The sequence below is a fragment of the Poecilia mexicana genome, unplaced genomic scaffold (assembly GCF_051168715.1).
Source record: "Poecilia mexicana isolate PSO_F unplaced genomic scaffold, ASM5116871v1 scaffold_7, whole genome shotgun sequence".
NCBI classification, from domain to species: domain Eukaryota; kingdom Metazoa; phylum Chordata; class Actinopteri; order Cyprinodontiformes; family Poeciliidae; genus Poecilia; species Poecilia mexicana.
Genome location: NW_028263376.1, coordinates 13,426,180 through 13,448,799, shown reverse-complemented (window position 1 = coordinate 13,448,799; position 22,620 = coordinate 13,426,180). Strand labels below are relative to the sequence as shown.

Genomic DNA, 22,620 nt, shown 5'->3' with positions numbered 1-22,620 from the left:
GTTGTTTGTCAAATTGGCACAGACCAGCATACAGGGAACTGCAAAAGTCGGGGTTGGACTGGGTTTCTCTAACACATGTGGATTAAACCATTCTGTTGTAGCTGTGTTTATATTTTGACCCAGGTAGATTCTTAAGAAAATGAGTTGCTCTGGATTTTATGTAGGGCATCAGAGTAAAGGGGGATTGAACACAAATGCACATTTCAGATTTTATTTGCAAAAACAAGACATGACGGTCTGTTCCCGTCTCGTTAAATCAACCTGCTTGTTGCACGTTCAAAATTGGTTGAAATGTTGTTTTTATGTGCAGAAAACATTGGGGGAAACTGGGTCGGCGTCTTTTACCACAAAAAGAAAAAGAAAAGAAAAGTGAAGCCGTGTTGGAGATTCCGGACACAATTAGGTCCTCTTCTGAAATGGGAATGGTTTAAAAAGATGGCGAAGCTGCTTCTCTCTGTCATTCAGACACCCTGCAATAAAGAATGGGCAAAACCAGAGGGTCATTATTAATAGAGTAATTCAGACCGTAAAGCACACCCCTATGAACTGAATGGTAATAATAGATTAGCGGATCACTTTCAAAACCAAAAAAATGAGTCCTCTTTCCCCACCGCCCCCCTTATTAAGATTGCATTAACTTTGCTGCTAAGTTACCCAAGTATGTGTTGGCAGTGAAACATGAACTGCCAAATGTTTGTAGGTAGATATCCTCTCTATAGACAGGCCCATTGTTCCACATGAGATCATAGCCTCCCACTCTTTTCTCCTTGCCAGTCAGCCTAATGAGAAAGAAAACAATCCATTAGAGTGCCTATCATCCCCTGGACAGACTTTATCTCGGAAGTCTAATTACATGCTAGTCCATCTTTACCTCTGTAGCATGTTCATTCATACCATACAGTTATTCGATATTACGTGCCTAAGAGATGGCGAAAGCCATTCTTTTTGAACTCTGCGTTTAATGCAAAGACAGGAAGTCCCCCACGTGTAGTTTGCTCATGTCAAAGTGCAATCATAGTGATAACGACGCCTTTTACCTTCCCTCCATGTCAACAACATTCAAAGTGTCCTCCAGTAGTCTGAACTTCATCTCGTAATCCTCCCGACTGCTGGGGGAGTTAGATGGAGATGCATTCACCTCAATTAACCACCTGTGAGGAAATGGAAAGTGGCATTTGGAGCTAGAGTGACAGAAAACCTCAACATGATACTTTTCCATGGCATAAGGCCTGCTGTGGAGCTTTAGCTACAGTTAAAATTATAATAGCAAATTTATTTGTTTTCTTGTTTTTTTTTTTTAGACAAGTATGTCACGTTCCATGTCAGCCTGTAATTTGTTTTCAGAGCAAGAAGAACAGAGGGATTGTAAAACAAAGGCTCACATTGGTAAAGCACTTACGGCTTGAGTTTCTCGTCCAGAAGTATATCGTAACCGTAGAGCTCAAAGCAATGTTTGTCATTTATAATGACCTTTTGGACACTCTGCAGACTTCGAATAAAGATGTTATCCATCTGTTTGAAGAGGATTTCAATCAACTCCCTACCATGTTTGGCAGTCAGGTATCTCCGAAGCTGTTGCATCTGCCATTTGCATCCCTGTTGTATATAAAACAGAACAGTGACATATGCACCTACAACAGCAAATAGCATGACATACGTTTTCAAAACGTCAGACATGTACATCACCTCGTAAAGTAATTATACTTTTTTTTAACATCCTTGCATTTTGTCACATTACGGACTTCAAATTTGAGATTATGTGATAAATCACAACAATTTAATTTAAAATTGTGGAAACTGAAAATTACATTTTATTTTTATTTTATTTTTTTTCATTTTGGAATATCCTAAGGAGCCACGATTGGTTTCTTAGGACTTTTCCTTGAAAATAATGTGCAGTCAGGTTGGATGAAGAGCATCTGGGAAAAGTACTTTTAAAGTCTTGCTGTAGAACATTGATGAGTTTCAGATGTGGAGTTTGTCGAGCCAACTGGAGGGTCAGAGACTCAGCCGATGCTGCATCTGGCATTTGTTCCAGGTTTATGGTCGCTCACCTCAGCTTTGACAGGAGTTCTCAAAATGCATTGCTAAGTACCTTTGGATTTATTTTTCAAGCAGTTTTCACTTGATTGCAGCATGGTTGAATCATTCATATATGACTGATATCTGGTTTTCCCAGTATTTTAACTATACATTTGATTTTTTAAAAGTTTTACCTAGTTTGATTTGTAAATAATTAGTGTCAAAATTCTTTCTGAGTACTACTAAGGGTAGCACTAGTTCTGCTAATGCTACATGTATCACAGTTTGACAATATTACATCATTAGGGTGGATACCATAGCAACAGTTTCAAGTAGTTTGGACCATTTAACAGGTTTTAATTTTTCCAAGACTTTGAATTGTCTAGCTGAATTTATTTTCCAATCACATTTGGACTTAATAAACAAAACATCCTCACACAGAATGATGCTGCCACCACCATACTTCATTGTTAGTCTACTTCCACATTATTCATGCAAGAAAAAAAAGTTTTTGCACTATGTGTTTTTTTGTTGTTGTTGTTGTTGTTGTTGGATACATACCTTTTCATGATTATAGTTTGGAGCTGTTTTTTGAACAGACACATTAGTGAGGTGCATGTCTGAAATAAACACTAAGGACAACTCAGAAATCTCAGTGGACAGGAGCCTGAGAATATGGGAATATTTCAGCCACACTTGTGCTGTGGATTATTCTTTATACCTTCAAACACTGGCAGGTAAAAAAAAAGAAAGGGATACACTTGTCGTCGATGGTGCTGAGCGAAAAGCGAGTTCCTGAGAAGCGAGCGAAACCGTCTCTGTATAACCATGCCTTTAAGGGAACATACTGAAAAACAAAACAATATATGTTTATATATATACAATGTGCAGATATAACAGCAATGTTGACAACTTAAATAAAAGCTAATGACTTCTTGCTACATACTGACGTGACCAGGACGTAAACTCTCAAATCAAATTTTCTCCCTGTGATAATAAAAAAACATGTCAAGTGAGGAACTACAACATATGATAATGGGATGTCTTATATTGACACTATATTATCTTATATCAGTATTTCAGCTGATTACCATTAATCAGGTAAGGGTTCTCTATATATCGCTGTGCCACATAGTTTTCCACAGGTGCTGCATCTTTCTGCTCTTCTGAGTGAGAGCTTTCCTGTGAAATACAACACATATCAGTCCAATTTAGTAATTGCAAGTACTATAACTTTTTTTCATAAAAGGAATAAACGTTACCTTCTTCCAGTCTATAATATCTTTCAATTTCCTGAACAGGAAAATCCCTTTGCCCTGAGATTTTGCTACCTGAAAAACACCAGACAGTTTCAAAGTTAAATGCGTTCTTGTCTCTTGGATCTTCCAAACTGAGAATAGAAGTATATATATATATATATATATATATATATATATATATATATATATATATATATATATTTTTTTTTTTTTTTTTTTTTTTTTTTGCACTGGGTCTCTTCTGTGGTCTCTTTTAGCTCACCGGTTTCATGATCCAGATGCTGCCAGGGTTTCGATTGAACTCCTCTACAAAGAGATGATACTCGCTGGGCAGGACAAAGGTGCAGGGGAAAAAGTCACATTTAGAGGCTTCCTCTCGGCCAACTTCCTTTTCCAGATTCTTCTGGTACCTTTTGAGGTTTTTGACCATAAGATTTTTGCGGGACAGCTGTTTTAAAAATACAAAACCACACAAAGGTTTGTACTTTCTGCTAAAAAAAAGGGGAAAAAAAGAAAAATGTTTTAGTTTATCATCATAATGTACCAGAATTGAAGATATCTCACCTCGTAATGGTTACGAAAGTGATTTATTCTGACGTGTTCGTCCAGGTATGAGTGGTCAAAATTCTCCCTAAGCCAACCCACATCACACCAGTTGAAGTCCCACTCTCCATCACTGGAAACGGGAGAAAACAAATCAAAACAAAGAATAAAGAAGAGAAAGATACTAAGGTCTTTTTGCCTAATGACCTGCCTTACTGCAAAGGTCCCCCCCCCAATTTATCCCTGAACTCACTCTTTGACTTCAACCCAGTTTGGTCTTTGTTTCAGGACATCTTGTATGGTGTTCAATAAGCCGCATTTATAACGCACGCAACTTCTTCCTTCCCTGAGGAGAAGCAGCAACAAAATAACAGTTTCCAGCAGCTAATTTATCAGCTACACATTAGCCAGTTTAGACAAAACACCCACCGTTCCTCACTTTTGCCACTATCATTTGAGGCTTTATTTCCAGATGTCTGCAAAAGTAAGGAAAGAAAACTTTAAGATTTAATGAAATCTCTTTTCTTGTTTTGTAAAGAAGAACCAGCCCTTTCTAACAGTGCTGGGAAAAAGAATTTACCATACAAAACCATATATATACTTGACAACATGAACTAGGCTAACTGATCTCAAAAATAAACATGTCATGACCCAATCTTAAAAAAAAATTAAAATAAAATAAAATCGAGAACAAAAAGAACAAATGACAAACAAAATAATTGACATCTTATTGTTCTCGGTTTGACTCTGATCCATTTATTGCTCGCTCTCTGGCGTCCTTCACATTAAGTTTGTAATTATTGAAGGCTAAAAGAGCAATAAAATTAACAGAAAAGAGAGAAAGTGATAGTGGTTTTAGACTAAAATCACCCAAAGGAAGAGATGTCTCCGGTTTGCTTCCCCCCCCAAAAAAAATTGTTTTCTTATCACAAGAACTCTTGCTGAAGGATTGTGTGGACTGGTGAAAGAAAAAGGGAACTTTTGGTGCTAAACTAAATACATTTTAGAAAAAAAAAAATCATATTGACAGTCAAGCACAATACACATCTTAGGACAATCAAATATTCTTAGACAATTTAGGTTGATGTCAAATCTTCAGAGACTTTTATTGTTGCACCGTACTTTTACTTGATTAATATTATTTATTAAGTATCGTTACTCTTACTTGAGTAAAATTTCTGGCTACTTCACTGTCACTTCGCTGAACATAGAGAATGTACGAGAAATAGACACACATAAAGTGCATGTTTAGGTGACACTTCTTTCTGAGCGAGTTGGAGATCAAGTGAAGTTACATTAAGCATTAGATATTTTCATTTGAAGAATTGTACCCTGTTCTAACATAAGGTATGATGCTAAAAACAAATTGAAAAAGTGTTCCTTCTGCCCGAATTTGTTATTTTGTATTCATGTTACTTGTTTACCTTGTGCTTCGACATAGACCCGTTCACCACGAAACAGCAGCAGCAGGCTTCGGAACTCTCTATTGAGGTATTTGTATGGAGAAAGCTACATTATCTGAAAGGACGTCCACAAGAGTGTCGGAAGAGTTGTTGTCATGACTACCGAGAAACCAACCGGAGTGGGGATATTGTCCCAAAGAGCTTGCCGTAGTTCCTCGAGAAAATAAGTTTATTCGTAAGTATTATATAGATTGTATTTATTTATTTATTTGGACGGACTTGCCTTTACCGAACTGATTAGCTTTAGACTGTCGAAATGCAACTGAAAATATAATGTGAAGAAAGAATAAAACAATCATCAGTTATGACTTTAAATTTAATAATTTGACTTAGATCTCCTATTGAAATTAACTTGAAATGGGTGTCACATATAAATATTTAGAAATGAAAGTTGATTTCCAGTTTTGTCTTTCTTTGCTATTTACCAATAGATAACCACACGGGGGCACCAAAACCTCAAATAAGTAATATAGAGTTTTTGGTTCTTTTCTCAACATTAGAGTTTTAAACATTAGCATATACCCTTTAAAACAAGCCAAGCCTGTCAAATAATTTATATATCAATATATTTTGTGATTTGAAATAGTTTATTGCAGAGTCTAGCATTTTATTATTATTATTATTTTAGTAAGTACAACGGTTCTATTGAATAATAGGTGCTGTTTAGTGAGCAAGAACTTTATAAATCAAACAATCCTGTTTCGAGTCACCTGGTTTGCACTTTGATCTTTCGTTCTTGCCAAAAGATTAAAATCCTGCTCTGCTTATTGAGAAAACACCATTATCTTCATATTCCCTATCTAAGTACCTGCTAAGACCAATGGATTTGAACAAATCTATATTTATTTTGTGAGTAAGACACTCTGTTTTCCCTCTGTTTAGCACACCTTGCAGATTCTGGTTTTGTTGATCATTTTGTTTTGCTTTGTAAGATCAGAAAAAGGCGGCTTTGGGTGTACTGTTTATCCTGCCTCTGAAGTCTGTGCGCTGTCCAGCTCATAAAACAGTGGTGATTATTGTTTTTAACACATTGCAGTCGGTAATGTAAAAATAGCTTATAACTGGCTTAGATTCGTGTGGAAAGATCAATAATAGGCTAGAACCTCAATCTCAGCTATGAAGCAACAATAAATGATCTACCATATTGAAAACTAATGAAAAAACAGGTTAGCCCACAATGAAAATGACTTTCAGTTAAATTATAATGTGGGTGGTCAGCTACTGCAGTGTCTCAACTGGAAAGCAACACAAGGCAAACATCTGAGCCAAAGCTTAGTTTCACAATGTTTCTCACTGAGCGGATGAATTACAACAGAATTTTTTGTATGTAATTTCATCGACATCAGAGTTTGGTGAACACATCTTTTATCATGCATTGTATTATTCAGAATTTATTTTTATTGTTAGCAACACTGAAGATAAAGCAAAAGAAGATATGGTAAAAGAAAATTACATATTTAAAATTAAAACAAATGGTGGGGATGTAGTCTCATCAAAATCCTGGACTGGAACCCCTAGTAAAAATGCAAATGAGCTTCAATATGTTCAGATACATAAAACAATTTCACATGAGAATCAATCAATCTATCTATCTATCTATCTATCTATCTATCTATCTATCTATCTATCTATCTATCTATCTATCTATCTATCTATCTATCTATCTATCTATCTATCTATCTATCTATCTATCTATCTATCTATCTATCTATCTATCTATCTATCTATCTATCTATCTATCTATCTATCTATCTATCTATCTATCTATCTATCTATCTATCTATCTATCTATCTATCTATCTATCTATCTTTGTTGGCTTGTAGGGTAGGGTAAAATCTGTTTAAACGTTTTTGTTTATCACAATATATATATTTTTTTTCACAATAATGTAGGTTGACCTTTTCTTCCAACCACAAACTTCTTGTTTTTGAACAGAGCATCTTCAAATAAATAGTTTCCTCCATTTTATAGGTCAGTGACTTTAAAGATCAAAGTTCGCCTCTAGCCATGAGTTTCCATTTATATGACCACAGCAGCGCTGGCTTTCCCATTTTCATGTTCAGCCTTTTATTAGATTTAAAGCGCATTACTTCTTCTGTTCCCAACAGAAAACTTTGGTTCTCAGGCACAACAGTCAGTTGAACCATAGGTGCCTCGCAAAGATCAGTCTCCGAGCAATATTAGTTTTTATATGGAGACAGATTATCTGGGCTTTTTTTAAGTGAAAATTTTTAGGTTTGGCATCCCTCCCTCCAGGGAACTGCTATCTGTCTCTTGTCGCAGCTGTTACATGGTATACATATAATTTTGGCTGACCACTTGTTCTTATGCAACACGAGAAAAAACGTAAACGTTACTTTCACCGGTATCTTGGAATAAAGATTGTTTTTGAGGACCAACCCGCAATGGGCTTGTCTCTTTCAGACATGCAGCCCGTGTTTTCTGAGGAAGTCGTACTGAATTCCAGCTTTATTGTCCAATTTAAATTGTCATATCCAATACTGAATTTCATTTTGCACAGATTTTATGTTTGCCTCAGTCTGACAGTGCTGGCTTCATCGCTGTTGGGGTTTTGCATAAATCTTCACCAATTACTGTGAGGTATCCCACAGGTCATACATTTTCCAGAAGGTGAAAGTCCTCAGTGCGGGTGAACCGTATGCTCCTCAGCAGCTAAACCACAAAGTAAGAAACTTGTGGGATTCAGGGTATAAACTGCTCTCTGTCTTTGAGTTATGCTGCCTACATTACAGTGCCTATATAGCTGTTCTCCTTAGAAATATACTGCTTTGGTAGATAAGTAAGCACTGCGAGCTTTAGACAAACAAGTTTGGTTTGAATCCTTTAGGTCAGTAATAAGAATATAATAAAAACAAAGACCAAAGCATCCATATTGTTTTAGGTTAGAGAACAGAGAATATTCAGTGCCCATCTGTGCATTGGGGTTTTATGAGCAACAAAAATCACCTTTAAGACAAATTTCATGTAATAAAACAATGTTGCACAGAATTGAAATAAAAAAATATGCATAGTTTTAATTATTTCTTTACTAATAAAATTTTGTGTGTACCCCCCTTTACTTAGATAACCCTAAATTAATTCCAGTGCAGTCAACTGCCTTCAGAAGTAAGCAGATTGGACAATTGGGTAAATATGTCAGTAATCACAGTTATAAATGTTCTGTCAAGGTTTCAGATGATTGTTAGGGAATACTGGCAAACAAACATCATCACGTAAACTAGGGATTAAAGTAAACAGATCAAGATGTTTGAAGATGTTTAAAACAGGTTTAGGCTATAAAAATATTCGAAGCCTTGAACTTCTAAGAGAGCACTGTTCCAACCTTAATCTGAAAATGAAAAGAGTATGGCATAACTGTGAACCTAACAAGACATTGATATTCCCCTAAACTGACAGCTAAGTGGCTGCAGATGGTAACTCTGGAGGAGCTGCATAGATCTAGTGGAAGAATAGTTCAAAAATGAAAATCAGGTAGCAGTCACATAGTCCCCAAACAAAACTATTGTACAAAGAAAGGCCAGTCTGCAGTTTGTCACCTCCCATAGAGGTGACAGAGCAATCAGGTTAGACCAGTTCTGACGTTTTTCCCCCATAAAGCTTTCCTCATGGAGGAAGCAAAACATCCCACATCCCACCGATTACTTGTTTCAAGCAGTGAAATCTGGTGGAGGATCTGTGGGGATATTTTCTTCTGCGGTGAAAGGAAAGCTAACTGGACAGAAATCAGTATACGTGGTAATCTTGCAAGATCTTTTTGCCATCCTTTCCACAATTACGTGCAGTTCTATCAAATAAAATAAGCTGAAGTTTGGGGTTGTGACAAGACAATATGTACACATCTTGGAACGACACGAATGCATTTGTGACAGTCCCTTTTATCGCAACCATTCAAGCAGACATTGTGATAAGGGGTTTATTGTAAATTACTGGATTATTACGGAGATTAAAACCTTTATCCAGTTTACCATCACCAACCATGAGACAAAATCATGTCAACTCTACAAGGAAAAAAAAAATCTAATCCGATCTCCTCTCCCCAAAAAGGGGACATTCTTTTTTTCACAATAAGTCCAAAATATTTTACATGTTTTTAGACTCAAATATGAGTCCCGCCTGTTTATTGCTTCTCTGCTTGCTAACCTAGAAGCAACAACAATGAAATATAATGAAATGCAAATCCCTGGGTGCTGCACACAAATATGTTTTCTAATAAAACACGTGAAAGCCCAGAATAACAGGTCAAAGTGGGATCTGAAATACCTCTGCAATTTAACGCATTCCTTAATGTCTCCTTGTTCTTGCTGGAGTTTATGAATGTTTTCTTCTGCCGAAAGCCACAACATGAGCAAAGGCAGCAAGGCCACTGTCAAACTGAACATAGCGTATTGTGTTAAAGCAAAGTCTAACCTGTCGAGTTAATGCCCTTGTAAAATGAGAAGAATAAAGGACTATGTCAGGCTTAACTCTATGGATAACATCTGAAGTCTACAGACTGTCATAACGAGCTAAGTTGCAAAATACAATTTAAACTCATAAATGTGTTACACAATACAAGGAGGAAGGAGAGAGAGAGAGAGAGAGAGAGAGAGAGAGAGAGAGAGAGAAAGGTTTAATTGAGATAGTTTACTGCTCTCTGCCTCATTTTATTGCCTTAATTAGCAATGCCAAAACATGTTAACCACGGAGATTGTGTTCCCATTCTGTTTAGCTCTGACTCCCCCACTTATGGTAAATAACTAACAATGAATCCACACTGAAAAAAAAAAGCAGACTGAATAGATCAGAATGTACAAGGTCTTTCGCAGCATGCACACATCCTGAAACCGCCAAACCACACACAGCCAACTTTCCTGATAGCGCTCTGTCTCCACAACTGGGTTGAGGAGAAAGAAAACAGAATATGGTCTTAATTTATCTGGAATTCTCTCCGTTTCCCAGCTTGGGGATTGTGCCAGAGGACTTGGGTATGGCACAAAACCTTAGCCTTAGGGAATTTGGAAGGGGACCAGAGGGCAGTCACAAGTCAGACAGATTTGGCTTCAGAGGATGCTTCAGTAGGACAGTTAATGTGTCTAATACTGGGACTAAGGAAGTAAATGGTTTGAGAGGCTATAGATTATTAAACAAACAAAAGAGTTTAATTCTTTTCAGGAGCTTATGCCTTTGGTTCATGTCAGAGTTCTGTTCATGCATTTCTATGTTTGCCCTTGGGTTTTGGTCTGTTTCTTTCATCTTCAGGTAATTATTTCCACAAGTGAGACAGTGCCTTCAGACATAGTTATTAAAAGAAAAGAAGAAAAATCCAAATAACTCCGTAGGTTTCCTCTTTGTTATTCTGTTTCAGTCTGTCTGGCAGTCCAGCCCAATATCTGAGCGTAATAAACACCTAACAGGGTCCAAGCAACTAAGGGGAAATTGGACTTGCAGGCTCAGTGAGTAAAGTTTGTTTTAATAACACTGATTTTAGCATGATTTAGAGCAACCTCCACCTAAAAGTCACCCAATCCGTGCTCCAGCAGTGTGACTCATTTCTACTTCCACCATCTGCATCACTGCCTTTCATTAAAAATGTGCTCCTGTTTAATTGCTACAACATCTTTGGCTCGCATTTGTCACCTCTGAGTGCTGTTTTTGGTGAGGTCACATCCATCCATCACGGTGTAACACATATGATTACAATTATTAGTAGCTATCTTATGTTTTACATAATATTGCAACAACAGAAATGTGACTTTCTTTGGCACACACCCTTCACAGATGAGATTACTCAACTAAAAATAATTGCTTTCATAGATAATGTTCAATAAATCATTCAATAAAACATGCAGCTTTCTGTAAAGGTTATCATAACCCCCTAAAAACTATCTAAATATAATTCCAGCCCCACTGCAGATTAGGTTTATTAGTAAAATATGCAAACTTGCGATTTTTTATTTTATTTATTTACAATAAACAAATCAGAGAAGAACAATTTAAATAACTGAACACAAGCAATAACACAAGCGCTTTCTTCAAATACCACACAAAATTATTTGAACTCCTTCCTTGCAAATTTGTCGTTTCCTCACAGACGGCATTTTTGCAGGTTTTTAGTGTCAGTGGAACCAAAAGCATTACTGGACGCTGCCATGCTTCTTTGCTATAAGGATGTTTTTTTTGTTGTTTTTTTTAGATCATGTTCTTCTCACCGCAAACGCGTTTTGGAGTTGTATCTTAAACACACCTGATGCAGCTATCATGTCTTCAGGTACGCCTGATCCACACTGTGAAAAATTCTGTTCACGTATTTTAATAACTCTAATACTGAAACGGCGATTAAAAGTAGAAGTTAGTCATTCATTTGGATCAAAACCTCATAATTAGTTAATTTTATTCCCAGTTTGTTCCTGTGTAACTTACTGTAAACACTTGAGCAGTTTTGAGTTTTGCCCATAATCCTATTTGCAAGAGGCTGAATATTTTCAGCTGCAATTGTACGAGAGCACTTCGAAATCTAAAGTACGTGATCCCACATTGTTTTTTATAACAATTGTATTACTTTGTACTCACTTATTTACTTATTTGTATTATTTGTACCATTTTTTTTCAAGTGTTTTTTCTTGTTTATCTAGTTATAAAACACTTATGTCATGTCCTGTTGTTTTCAAACAACCTGTAGATAAAAAAAAATCGGCATCTTATACACAGCAGCCTCAACACTGACACAACATTGCCTTTTTTAATTTTTTGTTTGTTTCTTTTTGCCTTGCAGTAATACGCTTAATTGTCGTTTCACTGTCTTCTAATTAGAAGTCTTCTACGTTTTTATTAATGGCAAATGAGGATCAATTAATCAAATTAGGCCTAAATACATATTATACAACTTGTGAGTCTTCAGTATCGCATGTGCTCTGCAGTCTCCTGTTGCGTAAGGGCGTTAGGAGAGGTGTGGGCGTGGACCTTTGCCTCTCCACAGCCCCACACCTTTGATTTGGGCTTTTTAGGAGAAGTGACATTGTGGATCATCGCACCGCTCTTTGCGAACCTCATTTTATTGAGATACGGGCACGTTTGCAGTTGACATTAAGGCGGGGAAAATATTAATTCCACCTTAATGCGCTTGCTTGGGATCAGATTTATGACTTAATTTCTAAGAGTGGGAAGCTTGAAAGCCGTCCCGCTGTCTGTCCGGACCATGTGAGCTACGAGGATTTGCAGCAAACTTAATGGATGTACGTTCTCATCTTACTATGATTCCGTTTTGGAGAGTCTGACGCAGCTGAAATGCTGCGCTTCCACACAAGTATGATGCTTTTCCGAATACTGGTTCTGATTATTTTGCAAGGTAAGTTTTTATTTTTATTATTTAAAATATATATATATTTATATTATTTAAAATATATTTAGACAGTTGTCGCCTTGGATTTTTTTTTTCTTTCTTTTTTTTTGTGCTTATTTGACAAACTGTTTCACGTCCTTTTAATGAAGGCGTTTTGATGTCCCACGTGAAATCCGAGAGCGACCCCAGCAGTGTTCCGGACTCCAAGGTGATGGGCTCCACGGGATCCGAGGCTTCAGAGCCGTCTGAGACCTCGAGGTCCAGACAAAAGCGCTGCACCTGTTATTCCTACACGGACAAAGAGTGCGTCTATTACTGCCACCTGGACATCATCTGGATTAATACTCCTGAGTAAGATAGGATTCTCACTGATCTGCTCACAATGTATCTGTTTCAAGTCGCTGTATCTGTTTAGACCTAACACAATGCATGCAGCTCATAATTTTGGAGAGTAAAATGTGCATCGTTTAAAAAAGTGAGGCGTGCATTTGTATTTAACCCTATGCCCCCTTCCCTGAGTCAGAGCTTTGCAAAACCACCATCCACAATCTAGAAATCTGGAACGCTTTTCGGGCATCTGCTTTGTGCATCCAGAAGCAAAATGTTTTGTCACTTTCCTCTTTTGCAACAGGAAAATGTTTGCGTTCCCTTCCACTCTGACCTGCTTCCCTTGTCCCTGCTGAACCAAAGCATTCCCACAGCATAATGCTCCCACCACCATGTTTCACATCTATACTGCTTTGTTCAGGCCCTTGTGTACCGCCACACACAGCTCCTCCAGAGTCACCATGTGCCTCTTGGCAGCTGCTCTCCCTCATGTTAGTCTACACACAAGCAGACTATGCGCTTACCAGCTGCGTGACTTATAAAGGCAGTCATTTGCAATGGATCTGATTTGAGTGTGTCAGATTCAAAGAGGTTTATTAGATATGCATACTCCAGGTTTTGATCTGTAGAAGGAAAATGAAAATGTATTCTTTTCCTCACAGTTACTTACTATGCATTGTGTGAGTAACTATAACATAAAATCCAATAAAACGCATCGAAGTTTGTTATTTTAGCACAAAAAAATATGGATAAACCGCCAGATGTTTGAATACATTTGTGAAGGCGCAGGATAACAGTGTAGAACGTGTTGCATAGTTTCTGCCATCATCTCAGGATCCTGCCATATGTCAGTGAGGACAGAGTGAAGGAAACGATCTGCCGATTGGATTGCGGTGGGTTTATGCAACTAAGAGAGAGGAATAATTTATATTTAGGGAACATGCTATTGTCAAGTCACACCCTGTCATATTCCCCCAAGGCGACGCAGTTTTAGTTCAAGTGATAACAAGCCCGAAAGAGACATCTCATCTTCCCCCGGTTTAAATTCACATGCTAAGTCTCTGTAGTATTGTCTAGGAGAGCTCGCCCCACACACCCTTTTCTACTGGATTAGTATGTTCTCAGAGCTTCAACTGGGTCTAATAGTTTTACTGACGTTCACCGTCTTCTTTAATTGTAAGTCGACTTTGCAGGAGCCAGAGCAAAGGTAATTTTGCTAAAGCTTAACTTTACAAAAATAAAAGCCTCGCAATACGATTAAAGAGACAGCAGTGCGTTTTATGGTATAATTACATTGAACAAGGTTCAAATAAACTCTGACTCTGTGAAACCGTGAAGATCTGGAACAAAACAATAGGAAGAACATCATCATTAACCAACACCATTGTGTCAAACTGCAGCCATTCAATCTTTATTTATAGAGCACAGTGAAGGCAACACAAAGTGCTTTACGGAAAATTTAAAAAAGACAAACCAAGGGTAACCATGTGGAAAGAGTACAAAAAAAGTGTAGCTACCAAAGGTTTGAAGCACTGAGATAGTTCTCTCGTGGTAATAATAATCATAATTCTTCTGCAATTGATATCACAAAGAAGTGCACAGTTGTAAAGCGAAGGGACGAGAATGCCTTGCCTGTATTTTACAAACTTTGTGTGGTGGGAAACTGACCCTTCACATCAAAATGAAAACATGAACTCGCTGTGAAGTATGGTGATGACTTCGCCACGCTCTGGGGATCTGTTCTTCATCACGGACAGGGAAGCTGGTCTTAGTTGACGAGAAGATGGATGGAGCGAAATACAGGGCAAACCTCAAAGAAATCCTGTTAGAGGTAGAGAAGGACTTGAGGAAGCGGAGGAGGGTTCCCTTCAGTGACCCAAAACACAACCCTACAGGTAGAATGGAGTGCTTTGGATGGAAGCATGTTCATGTGTTAGCACTGTAGCCACTGATGACCTAAACGTAAGAGATACCAATGCAATGCACATTTCAGTCAGCTCATAACTTTTTTCACAGTTCATTTTAAAATGTTGCTGCCAATGTTGTTCTTTGGTTTGGTGGTGGCATGAAACGTTGCTATCTAATCATGCTAAATTTAGACTGAAAGTTATTTATTGTTTTTGATAAAGCAACAAACATTGGCAGAAAAATGACAGTATGATGTTTTTTGGGTTTTTTTTTTTGGTGGTTGACATTTTACTCTGTTACCACAAAACCGTCATATTTCAATCGCTAAAAGTGATAAACAGAAGCCTTAAACAGGGGCGGTGACACATGCATTTCAGCATGTAGGGAAACTTAAATATCTTAAATGTATCTTCCTGCAGCGTGTTTTTTTTTTTCTTCTCCATGTCAAACTGAGGAAAACTGCCCTCAGCATAAAGGCAGTCAAACCACAGATTACAATCTATGTGTTATAATATAAATTTCAACATATTCAGCATTGACACCTTCATACCACATCCCAAGCAAGACATCAAGCAACCATCTGTTTTTTTTCTTTTCTTTCTGCCTTCTGGTGCCAAGATTGCCAAAGGCTGTCTCAGATAAACAACTAAATTTATTACTTCAAAGCATGTCAGGACAAACAGACATACTTCAAATACTGAATGAAGCAACAAAATGGAAAACAACAAAAGTATGGGAGAATGTGTTTTTTGTTTTTTGTTTTGTATGGAAATAACTGAATAAATAATACAAAACCAGGATGAGAAAGTCGATCTTTCTTAAACAGATTGATACATGACCATCCAGTGCCTTGTGAAAAGTTTACAGCCTTTTCAACTGTATGCTCAGAGCTGCTATTTTGCTGGAAGGTGAACATTTGCCCAAGTTTTTACAACAGTTTTTAATTTCCCCATTGTTGCCCATCTAACTCCATCCACTATCCTTTGAGCTATGGCTAATTTCACAGTACATATTAGAAGAAAAAATATTCTCAATGACACGCAAACATATGGTGTGTTTGTTTTCTGCACGCGCCGCATTTTACGTATAGGTCAAAAACTTGAATTTCAGTCTCATCTGAATGCAACACAGTCTTCTAACATGATGTATGACACGTGGAACATCAAGCAGGACTTCTTACGGTTTTCTTATTGCCACCTTTTCATTTACACAATATTATTAGTTGTCCTGTTCACGGATTATCCTGCCTAACTGTGGATGTCTGCAGCTCCTCCATAACCTACCATGGACCTTTAAGATACTTATGAGTTGCTCGTATACTGAAATTGACACAAAGCTGGAAGGGACATTCTGGAATCCAGTTGGATGCAGTTTATTTTTTATCAGAGTAAAGTAGGCTGAGGACAAATCAACACTTGTTTTCAGACTTTAATTTGTTCAAAAGGATTCCACTTTCAATTCATAAATCTAAAGTATTCTCTGTTGGTTTATTAAATTTTAATGAAATACAAAAGGCGAATAAGGTTCAAGATGTGTAGTTGGATTGGCATGACAATGTATTAAACACAGCTTCAGTAATGCTTTAGTGAGGCTACTTTTTAGTCAAACTTACAAAGGTGTGGCTGCAAATATCTCCAAATTTAATGCTGTTGTACATGAAAGTGGAGACTACTTAGCTCCCAAACGTGAAACAAAAGGGGGTATGCTGTATCAGAGCAATTCCCTCCTCACCAGCTCATGCTAGCATTTTCAGAACCATTTGTTTTTATATTAAACCGTAACTCTGATGCACAGCTGCCAATTCACACTGAAGAGTCTTTTAGCCTAAGGGCAATCAGTTGCAAACTGGCAGACAAAGTAAGAGGCGAGAACTACAAAGTGGAAGCAATGGGAGACATGTCTGCTACACTGCAGGTATTCAGTAAGACACAGGCAGTTTGGCATATTCTAACAAGTAAAGGAGGGAAAGAGATTTTTTTTCAATGAATCTTTTCACTTTTCATGGCTAGTGTAGCCTCCTTCACCCAAATCTGTTTGTGGAGCAGTATGGATCGTTTTTCTTTTTTCTTTTTTTTTTTACCTTTGAGACCTTATGCCACAGTCACTTTTGCCTTTTTCGTTTTTTCAAATAAAATAATTCTCAAGACGGTTGAAAACAGATGAGGCAAAAGAGAAAAGCAACCTGACAGCACAAGAATTGCTATCCAGATGGATGAATTGGCTTGAACAGACAGTACCATTAAAGACTATTTGAATTACTGTTGTGAAGTGGATTGATAGAAGTCATTTGTCAGATGTCATATGTTTCACCTGCTTCTCTGGTATGGCTGCAATTTTTTATCCGACTTATTCCTATTGGCGATGTTACTAATAGTGATCAAACTCCTCAAATTTGTCAGTTTTGCAAAATGGATCCAGTCATATCACACCATGTTATTATATTTTAGTTCAGCCAAATCCAGCCCACTGTAGCTATTTATGTGGCCCTCTAGAGTCTTGAGGGCTCCATAAGTAGAACATTCAAGATAATAGTTGTGTGCCTAAATATTATTTTATCAATCAAATCTAGGAGTTTTTATCTGTATATGGTCAGATTTCATTTTAAGACATACTCATTGAATACAGAGATATCGATTTATTGATATTTAAAATTTTCAATCTGAAGTTTTATCGATACATTCTGCCACAGCGAGTCCTTTAAGGACATTCACGGCCGCGATATGGCTCAAAATGAAAATGAGTTTGAGGCTCTTGCTCTCTACTAAACATAGCACATCATTTTGAACTTCGGTCCTTGGCCGCTGAATCCAGGTGTTTGTTTGCACTTTATCTTAGGCGCACTGTGCCTTATGGTATGTCTAACTACAGAGGACCAAAGAGAAGGAGACGTGATGCTACTGCAACACCAGCGCCCAAAGGTGGCCGAACTCAGACACGTCGATGTATCTGTGCTGTGACAGATGCAGACCCTGGGTGTCAACGCTTCTGTCTGTCGAGGTACGCCTGACTCCAGCTCGTAAAGCTCTGGAAGATGATGTGTTTGCATTACTAAAGGTAATTAAGAGTAAATATCAGAGTGGATCCACCAGATGCCTAAGCTGTATGTGAACCATGATAATTATTGCCGTTAGTGGTAAGCAGTAAAACACCTTAAATTAAATTCACTTTTAATTACACATTGAACAATGTAGAAAAATCCAACTTTAATTTTGAGTGCATTTTTTTTTACCACTAAAGCCAATAGATTATTTCTATATCTAAATGAATGTTTGTCCATAAATGAATGATTGATCAGTGGCTATGACTAAAACAAATAAAAATGTTGTACTCCCTGGGCTCCAACTAAAATTGTCAGCACTGGAATATTCATTATATATTTTTGCTGTCAGGATACAGTTTTGTACATTATGCTGGAAATCAGTAAAAATCTATATTTCTTAATTGGTACTGACACTTTATTGACTGAAGATCTCTCAAAATTTCTTTGTCTAAAAAAAGTGCAGTGTTAAATTTGGTTTTGCCTGAGTTTTATAGGTCGTATCTAATTTAATGGGTAAGAAGTCGAGATCGTGAGCGTGCCATCTCAAAATCCTTACCTCTTCATTGTAGGCATTCTTGTTAAGTCTTATCAAAGTTTCAATGGTGATTTAATCAACTGGTTATCTTGTTCAAATAATTTATTAAACATTGTTAATCCCTAATTTTGCCTGAATTGGACAATCTCTTGAAGTAGCAACTTCTTCCCATCTTTCCATCTTGCTTGGAAAGATGGACTATCTGCTTTACACCAACAAACTAGAGTCCTAAATTGAGCAGCCCTCCTTCTTTCCTTTATCATCTACAGAGTTTGAGTCCTTAAGCTTGGTCTTTCCCCCTGCAAAATTAATATAACAATTAGCTTGTCCCATTCATAAAACAGTTTATTTGTTATTTTAACTGGAAGTGTTTGGAACAAATAAAGCATCTCAAGCAAAATATTCATCTTAATTTTATCGAAACGTGACACCAAGCTTAGGATTGGTATGAAATTGTACCTTTTAATGTCTTCTTTTATTTTATTGCAGAAGAGCTTAAAGTTTCACTATTTAAATGAGTAAATGTCCTGCGTAGCACATGACTGGCGGTATCTGGTATTGATCACAGTGTTATCTTTAACTGTGCCTCTCAAATCAGTAAACTCTATCATGTATGCTTATAAGTATTCAGACATTTTGCCAGAATAAAGCATTATTATGTTTGTGCGTCTTGGTTTCTCATCTTGAGCATATGATTGGCCTAAATCCACAGAGCTCTTACACTCTTGGCAGAGGCCTAAAATTAATATTAAAAAATTCCTCCCATCTTTGTTCTTGTTGAGTAAACTAAACCAGCCTTGTCATCTCTGCTGAGGAGTGTTTCTCCTAAACAATGTGGCATGATTACTGGTTTAAGGTCTGTGGTTATGCCTAAATGTATGGGACTATGTTTCTCATAAACCCATATCCTCGTTTTCTATGTTTTTGTCACAACTATTGGTTAATGCAAGACTAATTTGAGGGAATGTTCCTAATACCGAAATTTTCTTTTTGAAGCCCACATCAGACTCGACTATCCAGGAGTCCCCACAGAGTCCCCTGCCTTGGATGATGCCACAACAACCGTCCATCTTCTGCTGTTCCTTTCAAGGTCAATGGATCTTTCTGCTCCCCTTCATCCACTTCCCCTTGACCTCCGTTTGGCTCCTTCACTCCCAGATACAAACTGTGAAAAGGAAGAACTTCGGAGTTGCATACTGCCAACATTCCTCGGCATCAAAGCTCTTGGAACAAGTTCCATCAGGCCAACAGGTTTCAAAAAGTCATCAGGAAAATTTGATGCAGACCTCTTGGGGCTATTCTTACTTTTTGCTACCTTTTTGAAAGAACCGAAGGGATTGTTTTCACCATAATATCAACGCAATAGCAAGTGACCTTGCTTATGTCAAGCTTAACCAGACCAACTCTTTGGTTTTGGTTTATTTGCTGTCAACTGTAACTTTCAAAATTTGTTTCGTCTAGACCAACATATAAGCTTATAAAAGTATATGAGATGGTTTGTTCCGCAGAACAGGCCACAAAGCAATAAATGTCCAAAGAAATCAAGGAAAGTATCAACAGTGAATAAAAGGGTGAGGGCTTGCCATAAAAATAGGGAAACAAAGGCTAGAAGTTGGAGCACAAAAGTACTTAACATACTGTTTTAATGTGATCTTTTCCAGATTATTAATCATTGATAGGAAAGGCACTGACAGCCCAATTTATGAGTACACCTTACTTGTAATGTGTCCTCACTTCCCTTCAGAACTGCTTTGACTCTTTGCTGCAAAGATTCCGCAAAATGTGCCTTACGTCAAGTAACAAGTCTGAGATCATTTCAGATTTGTGACTCAGGTGGGGTGTGGCGTTTAAATTTCGCACAGTTGGTACTAAGGAACCCAAACAGTGCCAGAAATATTCACCATATTATAACGGCACCTACACTGGTCAGAACTGTTGATGGCCGGATGGACTCATACTCTCCAGATATTTAATCCAAACTCTGACCCTATCGTCTAAATGATGCATCAGTGTGCTACTTATCTGACCCTACAAAACAATAACAGTTTTGTAGTTTGTTGCTGTTCAGTGTTGGTAAGGATGCGTGAATGGTAACTTCGGTTTCCTGTCACCAGAGTGGTTTTTGATGTGGTCTTCTGCTGTTGTAACTCACTTACTGCAAGTTTTGAAGGGTTTTACATTCAAAGGTGGCATTTCTTGGATGTAGTCGTTAGTCATTTGGGCAATAATGATTGACACAAACAGGTAGAGTAGAACTGCATGAACTGTACTCAATTGTGACTCGAATATAACCATAAGCCACTAATCTAACATTTCTTAAACTCTGACATGGTGAGCTGGTATAGAAAATGGTCTTATGTGGTAAATGGCCTGTATTTGTATAGCGTTTTATCAAGTCCAGAGGACTCCAAAGCACTTCACATTAAATTCATTAATTCATGAATAATACCACCTCTGATTTTTATGTAAGACAGTCCTATGTTACATAGAAATGTCCATTGGCATTATGTCTTCAGGTCACCCTGATTATTCTTTGAAAAACACGTAAATAATTTATACAGCAGCAAGTGGAAGTGATTATCCTCAAACATCGTGATTGGATCAGGAGAAATGGGCAAGTGTAAGGATTTAACGAAATTGAACATGGTTCAGATTTTCAAAGCATCTCTAAAACCGCAGCTTTGGTGTTTCTGGTCTGTCGTGGTCAGTGTTTCTTAAAGTAGTCCAAGAAAGGACAACTGTAGAGTCATGGTCAACCAAGGCTGACTGATGCAGGCATGGAGTGAAAGTTGGCCCGTGTGTTCAGACCTAACACTTTAACTCAAATAGTTGAAATTAATGGCGTTTCTGACACAAAAATGTCCAAATACACAATGTGATTTAGTGTATGTCATAGCATACCTGCTGATCAGTGGAAACAATGTTTCCTTATAGATATATCTTCTTTTACCAGGATTAGAGATGGCAACAAGTTTGAGGTGTTGGCTTCCAGACAATCCCAATTCAATCAAGCATGTGGATTAAATTGAGGAGGTCAGGCACCTGTCTTCCTTGCCTTTGTCTGTTTATTGTCTTCTATGAATGAAATGAATTTTGTTGTGCTTCTGTACAAAATCAATACAAAGCAGTCTGATTCTGATTCTGATGTTTGGGTTGTGCTGGATAAATAAGTCCAAATCACAGAGGCCCCATCCTTGGATATTTTAGATTTAAAGGATCAGCTAAAATATGTTGGCGCTAGATATCAGAGTGCACCTTCAGCATTCTTGTGGAGTTCATCCTTCGACGGATCGGGGTGCTTTCGGCAGCAAAAGTGGACCAAAATACTAACAGACACATGACCATAATGTTAAGCCTTATGAGTGTTTAGTTTGTCTATAATTTTGGACATGACATGAAATGCAACACCAACACTACTACAGAAATCTTCTATAGTTAGTTGGAAGGAGCATCAGCCTTAAAGAAAAATAACAGTGGACTTGTGAATGTTGCATTCTTTAAAACTAAAGACATTGGGATTAACCCCACTTTTACAAAAGAATCCAGTTTAATCCCCAAGAATTTCCACAAGCAGTTATTTTATTATTTTGTAAACTATGTATAGCATGTATAATGTGTATGCATAACTTGTATGTACATTTCAGATCGCTGTATTCGTACTTACCAATGCAATACCACGTATACCGGGATGATGCTAATTGAATAATGATCAATGATCGTGATTTGAAGATTCCACTAATTTGTCTAGCCAGTCAAACAGTTTTCATTGTTGGAACAGATTGTGAGTTAAAGGTAAATGAATTATCTTACTCTCTTGTTAAAACACATTGCTAGAATCTTATTTGTTGTTGTTTTCCTGCATCTCTCATCTTGTAATAAAGAATTTCTTTCTTTTTTTTTGACAGTCTATTCAAAAGCGTTATTTTTGCTCTCAGATGTGCACACAGGAAAAACATTCGCATGGGTTTATATTGACCTTCCTTAGTCAATGTGAAAAAGAAGTGTGCAACAACTGTAGCTAAAGATGTTCTATTGTTTCGCCACATCTTGTGAGAATATTCATTTGCAGAAACATGTACAAATATATTAAGCATTTCTTTTTTGTGACTAGAATGTAAACTGTCTTTGTTGTCCCAAAAATAAAATATTCAGGTGTAACAGCAGCATCAGATATTAAAAACAA

General features: G+C 37.3%; 2 protein-coding genes across 2 annotated transcripts; one reads left to right on the top strand and one right to left on the bottom strand.

Annotated features, from left to right (window-relative positions):
* Positions 1–399: 399 nt before the first annotated feature.
* On the bottom strand, positions 400–5,263 carry ttll9 (tubulin tyrosine ligase-like family, member 9). Its single transcript, XM_014991410.2, has 14 exons — positions 5,249–5,263; positions 4,254–4,300; positions 4,078–4,170; positions 3,846–3,957; positions 3,544–3,729; positions 3,285–3,353; positions 3,114–3,204; positions 2,969–3,009; positions 2,782–2,869; positions 2,584–2,642; positions 1,400–1,596; positions 1,038–1,151; positions 655–779; positions 400–470 (listed from the first exon to the last, which is right to left on the bottom strand). Exons 1-14 carry the CDS (start codon positions 5,261–5,263, stop codon positions 400–402), a joined length of 1,308 nt encoding a protein of 435 aa, XP_014846896.1.
* Positions 5,264–11,212: 5,949 nt separating this feature from the next.
* LOC106920391 (endothelin-3-like) lies at positions 11,213–22,303 on the top strand. Its single transcript, XM_014991377.2, has 4 exons — positions 11,213–12,633; positions 12,777–12,978; positions 17,698–17,859; positions 19,434–22,303. Exons 1-4 carry the CDS (start codon positions 12,573–12,575, stop codon positions 19,486–19,488), a joined length of 480 nt encoding a protein of 159 aa, XP_014846863.1. The 5' UTR covers positions 11,213–12,572; the 3' UTR covers positions 19,489–22,303.
* The last annotated feature ends 317 nt before the right edge of the window (positions 22,304–22,620 follow it).